This window comes from Homalodisca vitripennis, chromosome 7 (assembly GCF_021130785.1).
Source record: "Homalodisca vitripennis isolate AUS2020 chromosome 7, UT_GWSS_2.1, whole genome shotgun sequence".
NCBI lineage: Eukaryota > Metazoa > Arthropoda > Insecta > Hemiptera > Cicadellidae > Homalodisca > Homalodisca vitripennis.
In genome coordinates this window covers 136,321,087-136,333,398 of record NC_060213.1, presented here as the reverse complement: position 1 = coordinate 136,333,398, position 12,312 = coordinate 136,321,087, and the positions used below count along the sequence as shown (strand labels likewise).

Below are 12,312 nucleotides of genomic sequence, written 5' to 3'. Positions count from 1 at the left end.
TGTGATTTTTTCAATTTAGGGTTGTTTGCAAAGGTTGTAAGATTTTCAAGGGGTTGAAAATGATTTTAATATGAGGTAATTGTGTTAGAAAACACTTTACAATTTCACCACACTTACTATTATACATGTTTTCTAGCGATAAAATGGCTCAATTTCAATTTTCCCATTAAGGGGTTGTTTACACCCCTTAAAAATAATAGGCGGAGTTCAGATCATTTTCACTTTTGAAGTTAAGGGTAAGATGAGCCTAATTCCAAAATTTCATGCAAATCGGTTCACAGTAAAAAAATTCGGAGGTAAGAGACCGTATTTTATTTTCGCTTCAATGACTGCACTATTGTGCCAACAATTAGAGTCGAAGTAGCGGCTGTGTTAAGTCTGCGGTGGATAACACTTTAAACACAATACCCACTAAATGAAGTATACTGCCTTCTTACATTCTGCCAACTCTTTTGGAGTTAGCATATACGGGGCATCATCATAAAAGAGAAAATTTAGGAAGAATATTTATCTTGCAAAAAAGAGTTTTAGAAATCATTTTGAATTGAGATTATTCTGCATCTGTTAGGTGTTATTTTCAGGAACAAAGGATAATGACCGTTAATACACTTTAATATATGAAACAATTTCTCTAGAACTTTCACATTTATCATACCAGAAACAGGAGTATATCGCAATTAAGGGCGCAACCAGCAAGGGGTCCAGACTCCCCCCTAAACTTTTAGTAAACGATTATTATTATTTAAATAATTCAGTATTTCTGACATGTTCTGCTGAAAGATCGTTCTGAACAAAGAAACGGGTCAAGAACTTTTTAAGGAACAAAATGGGGCCTTACTCTCTGTTCACTACGGGGAAATATCAATTGTCAGGACCCCCCGAAAATTCTTCCTTGATACGTTCTTCATTGCAATTGCTCATCACAATTTAGAATTTTTAAAACAACCTACCTGTCAGGGAAGCAGAGTTTTTAATAAATTCCCAACATTTATAACATTTTAAGACAAATTTTGAAAATTATGTAATTGAACAACCATTATACACCACTGATGAGTTTTCTAAGTATATGATAATCTTAAAAATATTTACTTAGATTTTAAAATACGATTTAAAATTAAAAAAATACTTTTAATTGAGGACTTTAGTTTAGTATGTCCTAAACTGACATTTAACAACGAACTTGACACCATTATTGTGCATCTCGTACATGTACTTTGACGAATGAAAGACTTTTTAGTTTACTTATTTCCAGTGTACCATTTGTGTAGGACTACCACAGCAGCATGCTGAGACTGGCCGTGCTGAGTGTGGTGCTGATGTGTACCACGGCAGCTGCTGAATACCCTGCGCTGTTCCCTGCCCTCCTCAGCTTCATGGGTGAAGGGTCTCAGCACGCCAGCCAAGAGCCACCCTCCGTCTCACGGCCGCTTAACAAGTACGACTTCATCGTGGTGGGTGCGGGTAGTGCTGGTTGTGTTCTCGCCAATAGGCTAACCGAGGTAAAGTTGTTTATATACTTTGTGCCAGATTATAACATTGAGATTGAGTTTTAGCCTAATCTCACCTTAAATTTTATGTTGGCCCAATCGCATTTAGCATGTGATACTAATTTATTATTACTTTATACAAATGGTTAAATTCGTTGAGCTAGCTACAAAGTAACCAACTTTAACCATCCAAACAACTAAGTTATCTCTCAACTCACTTAGCCAATATTCAGCCCTAGGAATAGCATTTTAAATCCACCATTTGAAGTACAAATATTAATCTGATTTCTACAACTTGTGCTTGGATTGTAGTCGCTTGTAAATCAGAAAATATAAGCAACAGTCTTGATATTAATTCCATCGGTAATTATAAATTAATCATCAAATATCGCTACTGAAAGAAAAGTCAGTTAATGTTTTTTTTTTTGCTCACTTAGGACAAGAAGCTTATAAATTGAACTTAGTCCTATAAGGACCTTAGCGCTGCTTCCGGAGTGATAGGATATTCTGGATGGGTAAGGTTAGGGAGTAGGGGCCGCCTCCTGTCGAGATCCATGAGGAAGAATTAGGGCACTAATCTCAAAGTCATGTCCCTCCGAAAGAAGGGGAGGCCAGCACTAAACCAGGCAAAACTGGCATATGGTGACACACCCTTGTTGAGGCTAGCAAGAACCTCGGGGACACTTAGGGAACGAACCCCCCAAACTCCAACAGCCATCTCCCACAGTAGACTGGACCTATCGAATTACTCTCGCACCCCTGAATCTCGAAATTTGCAGTTAATAATGTGCCGCTCCTGGACATCCATAAGGTTGCCCAAATTTACGTGAAACATGGGTTATTGTTGTACCCAGTGTGGGTTTAACTGGAAGGTATAAACCAGCCAGAAGTGATCCCTGCTGGGTACAATTGATAGTTGGTTTAGTGACTTATCTTTACAGCTGATGATGCTTTGTGAAAACCAGTGAATATTTTGAGAATGCCACAAAGAGGGAAATGTCATAACAATGGCAAATGTCACAACAATGGCAAATGTTCAAAATGCTGCTATCCTTTAAAGTAAATCTCTTCATTGCCAATTCTCTTTTATCCAATAGGATGCTTACTTAACTCATTGTTAATACCTCAGGAGGGTTCACTTCTGACTTATTTATATACCTTCCAGTTGAACCCACAGTGAGTACAGCACAAGGTACCACTTAACAAGGTGTCACTTAAATTTGGGCAACCTCATGGATGTCCAGGAGCGGCACATCACTAACCGCAAATGTCGAGATTCTGGGATGTAAGGGTAATTCGATAGGTCTAGTCTACTGCGGGAGATGACTGTTGAAGTTGGGGTTTGTTCCCTGTCAGAGGTTCTTACTAGCCTCAACATAAGGGTGTACCACCCCCTGCGTTCTTTGACTGGAGGGGCTGGTTCAAAACTGGCTTTCCTTTCTTACAAGGGAACATGATTGAGATTAATGCCCTAAATTCTTCCTCATGGATCAGGAAGTGGTGTCTACCCAATCCTATAATAGCCTATATTTTTCATAGGTATAGGTTACATTTTATATATTTTCAAATTGTTAGCATTACTGCACATAGGTGAAGTGATTGAGACAGTTTGTTTATTAGTAAATCACGTTTTTACAGGTAGCTGACTGGAAGGTGTTACTGATCGAAGCTGGAAGGGAGGAGAGCTATCTCATGGACATCCCCATCCTTGCCAACATGTTCCAGTTCACGGATGCCAACTGGAAGTACAAAAGTGTCCCCTCCAACTCTTACTGCCTCGGTGAGTTCTTTAGTCTCGTGTCAGAGTCAGAGTTGATGCAAAGGACTGTATAACTGGAAACTGTATAGGTCCAAAAAGTACAAAATGCCAGCTGAACAAAACTTTTTGAATTTTGTATTGATATTCTCATCCCGAAAACACTGTAAAGATGATTCTTACTTGCAAAATTAATCATATATAATATTACTTTGAGATATCTGAAACGTTCAAATCAGTGGCGTAGCTACCTTGGGTGTCACCCGGTGCAGAAGTTTGTGGTGTCACCCCATCGAAAACAAAAGCAATACCTTTTATATGATAAAGGTCACGAATATAATATATATTTTTATTTTCTATCACTATAGAATAATACACGTTTAACAATTCACGCCAACCAAATACAACACACTTCACGAAACAAATGAGAAAAAGTATGGGACGGGGAAGCACCCACAACAGCGTCAGGCTCTTTTACGGGAATCCCCGAAAAAGAAATATCTGTGCTAGCGATTTATTTTTTGTTTGTTTGTACATTGTTCTTAAAGTTAAGAGACCGGGTGGGTGTCATCCCGAAAAGGTGACACCCAGTGCGGCCCCCCTCCCGCCGCCCCCCTTTGCTTCGCCACGGGTTCAATTACAATTACTGATAAAACTCAATTGTTAGCTATTTCTTTTTACTTATAGAATGGAAACTGATTTATTAGGTATTATAACAGATTTTAAAAAAATATTTTCTACTAAGATCCTGTAAACACATTGGTCTAAAAACTAAAGAGAGAAAACTATCTAAATTTATGATATTTATTAAAATTAATTTAAATAGCTTAGAGCCACTTTGAAATGTAAGAATATTAATTTTTACCGTACAATCCTATTGCTTATCTTATTAAGAAAATGTATGTAGGCACTATTAAAACCTTTAAAACTCGTAAAATTTGTAAACTCGAGGAAAATAGAGTGATTTTTCTAAAGTCCACATTAGTACAACTCTATATCCAATTCAGAATTCAGACTATTCACAAATCTCTAAGAAGCTTCGATTTGCTGTAGGACTGAAGAAGAACCAGTGCAACATTCCCCGAGGCAAAGTAATGGGAGGATCCTCGGTTCTCAACTACATGATCTACAACCGAGGTCACCACCAAGACTACGACCACTGGGAAGAACTCGGCAACCCAGGCTGGAGTTACAGAGATGTGATGCCTTACTTCCTCAAACTGGAGGACCTCCAGGTTAGTAATAGGTTTGATCATATATCGAAATGAATCTCATGAAAAGAAATGATAGAGAACAGGATGAAATGAGAATTTAAACAGTGGCGAATCCAGAGAGGGGCCTTGGGGGCCGTTTTGAAAATAAAATTTGTTATGAAAAACAAACTTTTTATGTTATTACCATATAAAGTAAAATTAACTTAAGTTTATGACATAAACTGTGAGTATGAGAAAATCTCTTTCAAAAAATTTTACGTTCTTGTTGTATTAAATGCAAAATTGCTTATAATAATGGAAAACAAAAACTCAGATGGTGGTGCCCTTTAAAAATAAGAGCTCCAACCGCCCTTGAATTTAAAACACATACAAAGGCCAATCAAAAATAAATTTTATAAAAAATATTATACTTTAAAGCACATTTAAACTATTTTTATTTAAAATGCAAGATTTAAATTACAAACGTTAAGATGTAATAAAAATTACAAATTTCGTCTTTCAGAGGCTTAGGAAAAAATATTTGATCTGTAATAAAAGATTTACAAGTTTTTCTTACAAGAGAGTTTTCTTCATATTCCTCCAATCTTCAAAAATCTATTCACTAAAAAGCACAACAAAATTACAAGTTTGTGGTATTATAAGGATAGTCCACACACACTGTATTACTTAAACGTAATGCGACTGGCTGCATTGTATTTATCATGAGTTATTGCAACTAAGCAAGTAATGAAAATGTTGATTCAAAATAAATATTATTGGAAATTTAATGTTTCTAAAGTTGGTTGATTGATGGTATCGGTCTGGTCTTACAATTACATGTTGAGGGTCATCACACATAACTATATTTAGGAGTAGTAATATAACTCATGTAAATAAAATATACTGTTAGACTCGCCTTCGGCTCGCTGGGGGCTACGCCCCCAGGCCCCCAAGGTAAGTTCCTTAAATTCGGGGAAAGGTTGATTTGGTGATAGGTAAAATTCGGACATGATGTCATGCCAGGTAATTCCCAGGGGGGGGGGTTAACGGGGGGTTCCCGTTCGGGGATAAGCGGAATTCTGAATAGTATTAGACATATTTTTATGAATTTTCCAGTTTTTACCAAAGTTTTGACTCTGAGGCCCTTTTGTGACTTAACCGTTAGAGATACGACAAAAAATGACTGGACCATTCTTGTCGAAAATTTAATTTTCTCTTTCGATTATGCCATCAGATTTAAGCTACGACCTATAATTTAGGCAGTACAGAGTATAGGACAAAAGACTGCACTGGGCAGTTTAAAAATATCACGTAAAACATAAAAATCAATACTTTAAATCGCGTTATGCGGCCAAACCGTTGAGGATAGGGCAAAATGTTACTGAACATTTTTTGTAGATCACGCAATTTCATAAATCCTGATAAAAATTTGTTTTGAGCTACGACCAACCGTTTAGACGCTATCAAGCCCGGAATGTAAAGTTTTAGGCGAAAATGTCCAAATATTTTAACTTAATCGCGTTTTGCGGTCAAACTAATGAAAATAGAGTAAAAAATTACTTAACCTTTTTTGTAGATCACATTATTTCCTAAATCTAATCTTTGTTTTATTTTGACCTCCGACCAATGGTTACGCCGCTATCGACCCCATAACCAAAATTTTCACGTAAAATTTACAAAAAAATTGCACATAATCACGTTTTTTTCGGCCAAACCAATGGAGATAGGGAAAAAAGTCACTAGACCTTTTCTGTAGATAACGTAATTTGCTAATTTGATGGGTCAATCAATCAGATTTGAGCTACGACCTATACCGTTCGGCCACTATCGGGCTCGAAACTTTATTTTAAGCGAAAAAAATCTCTGGAATGTCAAACATTTCCGTGTTTTGTGGCTTAACCACACGAGATAGGACATAAAGTCACTGGACCTTTCTTGTAGTTCACTTCATTCCTGACTAACGATTTTTCGTCAGATCGAAGCTAGCTCCAACGGTTCACCCGCTATCAGGCTTACAAGAAATGCCTGCAGGGGTGAAGAATGCACGATTTTTGAGGGGTTTAAAAGTAAAAAAGTCCGGTTTTCAGACTTTTCCTCCGGGTCATATTGTGAAAGGTACCTGCGTGCAAAATTTCAAGTTTAATTTGTATCTATATGTCAGTCAGTCAGTTACACATGCGGCTGTATAAGTATTTAGATTAGTTCCTACTTCTGAATACTTCAATCCTTTAGCTTATTTTCAATGACTTAGTTAAATTTCAATCTTTTGGAGGGAGGATTTATCCTTTGGTTATTATTCAACTAAGTATTATTCAACTAAGTATTCAACTGCACCAAGATGTGGACTTTAATTTAAAGATGTATCCTTTTTATTACTTATTTCGTTAAAAATAAAACGAAATAAGTATTAAGTTTTGTAATTTTTTAGTTTATATTAATTTTTAACAGAGTTTTCTTTACAGGTGTCAAAACCCATGGACATGAGGTACCACAGTAAGGGAGGTTACATGAGTGTAACGGACATCCCAGTGCACACTTCTGTGGCTCAAGCATTTGTGGGGGCTGGTCGAGAGCTAGGGTTCAGCGTTCTTGACTACAACGGGCAGTACCAGCAGGGCTTTTCCCTCCATCAGGTGACTTGACAGAAAACCTTAAACAAGACAGTATACCACTGCAATTACACAATTAAATTCTTGAAATATTGCAGTCTTGTAGTAGAGAGCCATCTTCAGTTAAAAATCCAAGTTAAACAAACTGCCAGTAATACACATCCACCTATAAAAGTGACTAAAAACAGGCAGATTTTTATCCAGACAGAAAATAACTTAAACAAAGAAGATAGTATCAAATTGTCAAAAAGTTGGCAGCCTGTGAAAAAAGGAGCCTTATTAATTACTGGTCATTGATTGGTTAAGCATCAGCCAATCACAATAAAGCTCCACCCCTTCTAAATCACTAGTACAGACAGATCCATATTATTGGTTGTTTTGATTCAACATGTGTTGAATGAAGATGGTTCAGCACAGTGAAACGCTGAAATATTTCGAGAATTTAGTTTTGTAAGCAATGTTTCTATGTGGCGTGAACCAGAACACTTAGATGTTAAATGTAACTAACTGCTAAGTAAGCGTAAGGAACTCAGATTAATCTTTTGTCACAGGTAACTCTGAAAAATGGTACTAGGATGAGTACTTCGAGGGCCTACCTACATCCTATTCGAGACAGAAAAAATCTGCATGTGCTTAAGTCAACGATGGTCACCAAAGTACTCATCGATGAGAAGACAAAGACTGCCACAGGGGTGGAGATTCTCCTGCGAGGAAAGAAGTACCGTGTCACTGCTCGGAAGGAAGTGATATTATCAGCTGGAGCTGTGAATTCCCCACAACTTCTCATGCTGAGCGGAATTGGACCCAAGGATCACCTCACAAAGCAAGGGATCAGAACTTTTGTTGATCTCCCTGTTGGATACAACCTCATGGATCATGTCGCGCTGGGCGGTATGACATTTTTGATCAAACCCAACACATCACTGATCAGCGAGAGAATAATGGGCAATGCTCAAATGCTGTACAACTTCATGATGCATCACGACGGTGTCATTTCCATACCGGGCGGAACGGAAGCATTGGCCTTCATAGACCTCAAGAATCCAACCGACCCCGACGGCCATCCGGATTTGGAGCTTTTATTGGTTTCATCCACCCTTTCCGGAGAGGATACACTGAAACGGAATTTCAACATAAGGGACAGTGTTTACAACTCAGTTTACAAACCGATCAGGGGTCGTGATGGATTCATGATATTCCCGATGGTGCTAAGGCCGAAGAGCAGAGGTAGGATATACTTGAGGAACACGAACCCTTTGACACCGCCAATGATTGAGCTTGGTTACTTCAAGGACGAGAGGGACCTCGATGTTTTAGTTAAAGGGGTCAGAATATCGCAGCAGCTTATCAAGACCAGAGCTTTCAAAAGCCTGAACCCTAAACGCCACAATGTTCCTCTCCCCGGATGCAGCCATCTGAAGATGGACAGCGATGAGTACTGGCGTTGTCACGCAAGGCACCTGTCCTTCACCATATACCACCAGTCAGGCACCTGCAAGATGGGACCTGCCAATGACTCTACAGCAGTGTTGGACGCAAGGTTGAGGGTCCATGGAGTCCCTCGGCTAAGGGTTGTAGACGCATCCATGTTCCCAGAGATCCCTGCCTCACATCCGAACGCTGTTGTTATCATGGTAGCGGAGAAAGCGAGTGATATGATAAAAGAAGACTGGCAAAGAGCTAATGAACGATGACAAAGGCTTTAGGTGTAGTTTATTATTAATTTGTACATTTTGTATAGCTTATTTAATTAGAAATTAGTACATCTAGAGTTACGAATCATAACTTAGTTTTCATAAGTTACCAAAGTATTTTAACAGCAGACATGACAATATTATTTGCAGTTTTTATTATTTAATAATCAATCAAAAGGACTCTGCATACCATATTAATAATTTATTTATAATTTATCATCATCATTGGATCTACATAAAATGGTATCATATGAGAAAAAATACGAGATATGGAAACTGACAAAACGAGTAACAAAAATTAACCATTGTTTTATTTTATTGCGAAATCTACTTCAATGACTCAATAATATTATTAATTTAAAACTAATAAAAAATTGATGTTTTGAATTACGTTATATCTTTGGATTTATAGTTACCAATGACATTCTTTGTGTATTATAGTGTTTCCCTTTGATTCATTTGTGTAAAATGAATGAAATGTGTATATCATACAGCAGTTATTATATAAATATATTGCAATCCCATCTCCTTTGAAATAATATTCAAGGTGAAACATCAACATTTAAATTTTCCACTACTTTTTAATGGTTTTAAAGTTTATATATATATATATATATATATATATATATATATATATATATATATATAATTATTATTTTATTCGAACCTAAAGTATCGCTGAAATATTGTTCAGTAATTTTTTAACAGCCTCTTTCAAAATTTTTAAATTTAACTTAAATATAATTCTTAAAATTCTCAAATGTTTTAAAATTATTTAATTTATTTATGGCTGATGTTCAAGGATAAACCGTTATAACCAGGATCAATATCTATGAATTAAATTAATATATTGAAGACAATTTTTTCTTTTGTTACATGGTATCAACTATGAAATATAAATAATTACCAATCATAGAACTGTACAAATGCTGGGGTAAAACCTGAAAATTAACATTATAAAAAACTAATTTTTATTTTGATAACTTGGTTGGGTTGAAAATTGTCATATATGTGAAGTTTTGTTATTAGATAAGATTGACTTGTTCTTGTGATGTGTATAAGAATTTGGTGTAATGTCTGGGCTAATAGTCCAGTAACCAACAACAACTACAGTTTTATGTGAATTTAAGAACCTTGGAAATTACAGTAATTGATTTTATTAGTTAGTTGTTAAAATGTATCTAGCATATTTCATGTTTAGGGATTTTTATTAAGGCTGGAACCTGATTTTGGGGAATTCCCAGTAAAAAAAGCTACTCATTTAGATTGTGGAAAATAAATATGCTGTTTATGTTATCCATCGCTAAAAAATATATAGAAAAATAGTGTCACATACAAAGATGACTTAAAATGGTGTATAAAACTTTGTACAACCAATGTTTTCCAATTCTTGAAGTTTTGGTCCACATTTTCCAAACATACTGTATGTTTAAGTACATATTATTGTACCGAAATATGTAAATCTACACTTCTTCCCCCTCAGAAATAATGAAATGTGAATTGTTGGTTTTTATTTCTCCCACAATGAAATCCTGAATCTGTTGATCCTAACCTCAAAACATCATGAAATTCGTCCTCCAGCTGATTTAATAAAAGGACCGTTCCCAGTTTGTTTTATAAACCCTTCTCTTATCATCTGTCTCTTTCCTTTTGATTAGATAATGTTGAAACTACCACAAAGTGAAATTTTAAGTGCTTTCGTATGATTACAATTTCTCAGCCTACCGTAGTATTATATGTAGTCAAATTAATTTATATTGAAAAAGTAAACTTTTAAATAAAATCTTTAAAATACTTGAACTTAGTCTATGGCCTTTTGAATTAAATTAAGAAAACAACCATCAAAAACATTTTGTTCAATGAGAAAACCCATAAAATGGACATATGATATAAGTACAACGTAACCAATTTCAATTTAATGTGTTTAAAAAGAATTAAAGACCTTATTTTTACAGCATAATTTAATGGCTTTAGGAGTATATAAAGCTTTTCACGGGATAATAATGAAATAGAGCCCAAATAGTAAATATGGGGATGTTTAGAAATATCTTATAAAGGTTCAAAACAATTTTAACCTCAAATACTGTACGTAACATTATGCTTATTTACTGCTGCTGACTTCTTCTTGTATTTCCGTGTCCAACTGAGAGATAATTAATTTATGCATTTTGCCAACTTAAAGGAACAAAACATCAAGAAATATTTGACAGTGAAATCAGTACAAGTCAAAGCAAATACCATTAAAATTCTGTAAAGCCAGTAGGAGGTTGAGTCAAAGGAATGTACACCTGAGGCTATCCAAAGAAGGATGAATGTCACTACAACTCCTCAGGTTGATTTATGGTCTATCATACAGACAAGAATTGTTGTCCTTCGCTTAGTTCTGGTAATCAATCTTATCGCTTAGTTCAGTTTCACACTGGGCCTTTTGGGGCCATTTTATTTGTTTCATTTCATGTTAAGTTGAGGTTAACTTTAGTCTGTCCTAATAAGTTAAAATGGTTATCAACCTTTTTTCATAAAATACGAGTTTGTAAATCAATAGTTTTATTCAAATAATTAAGATTTTTTTATTCTTGCCATATACAGGTGTTCAGTAAAAGTGTTCCAATACTACACATAAAAATGAGCAAAAAAGTTAATATAAAGGTATGTCCTTTAGTTTTCCGTCTATCTGTCTGTATGTGTTTTTATTTAAAAAAGTTGTATCTTTTGAACCAGTTGAGATAAAGTTATGAAACTTGAGAATTGTACTAACCTTTGGTAGACCTTCTTGAAAATAAAATATTAACAAAGTCCTTTTACCAGTTTTAAAATGGCGGACGTTTAAATTATTCCATCAAAATTACTCAAAACCAACTAAAGTAGTATTTTATTTTCTAAAAGTCTACCAAAGGTTAGTACAATTCTCAAGATTCATAACTTTATCTTAAACTGGTTCAAAAGATATAATATTTTTATACAAAACACATACATACAGACAGAAAACTAAAGGTTTTTAGGACATACCTTCATAAGAACTTCTTGCTCATTTTTACTCGTGTGTTAAACAAAATCCCAAAGTATTGGAACACTTTTACTGAACACCTATATCTACCCACTGTTTATCCCTTGCATTGAATTAGTCTCATATTTTTCCTATAAATAATTAATTTGTAGTCAATAATTTTATGTATACGATGTAATTTAATATTACTCAGTACATTAGATTTAAACTGTAAATTACATTCTGATATGATTTTCCTTAGTAAACCAACTGCAAGTATGATCAATAAAAGAATGTAATCCTAATTTAACTTCTTTATAGTAGTATGGATATAAATAATTCTTCAAAGCTTTCATAATATTATTTTATTACTTAATTTATCCATTCCAATATTTATTTCATTACTTTTTTACAGTTTTGTGACATTATATTATAAAAAATACAAGATGTTTTAACCCAAACGTAATATTACTTTATTCCCACAAAATAATAAACAATTGCTAATTTTAGTGTTACTCCCTTCGCTCTCAGTAAATAAATTTTAACTGTGAATTTTTCAGTTTATGCCTATCACAAAAGAGAAGCCA

At 35.0% G+C, this 12,312-nt stretch overlaps 1 protein-coding gene across 1 annotated transcript in view; it reads left to right on the top strand.

Annotated features, from left to right (window-relative positions):
- The window catches only part of LOC124366385 (glucose dehydrogenase [FAD, quinone]-like), a 43,692-nt gene extending 34,386 nt beyond the window's left edge, over positions 1–9,306 (top strand). Inside the window, exons 2-6 of the mRNA XM_046822903.1 lie at positions 1,269–1,499; positions 3,126–3,267; positions 4,297–4,478; positions 6,899–7,069; positions 7,597–9,306. Of these exons, the coding sequence (XP_046678859.1) occupies positions 1,269–1,499; positions 3,126–3,267; positions 4,297–4,478; positions 6,899–7,069; positions 7,597–8,739 (1,869 nt within the window). The 3' untranslated portion in view covers positions 8,740–9,306. The remainder of the gene's footprint in view (positions 1–1,268; positions 1,500–3,125; positions 3,268–4,296; positions 4,479–6,898; positions 7,070–7,596) is intronic.
- The last annotated feature ends 3,006 nt before the right edge of the window (positions 9,307–12,312 follow it).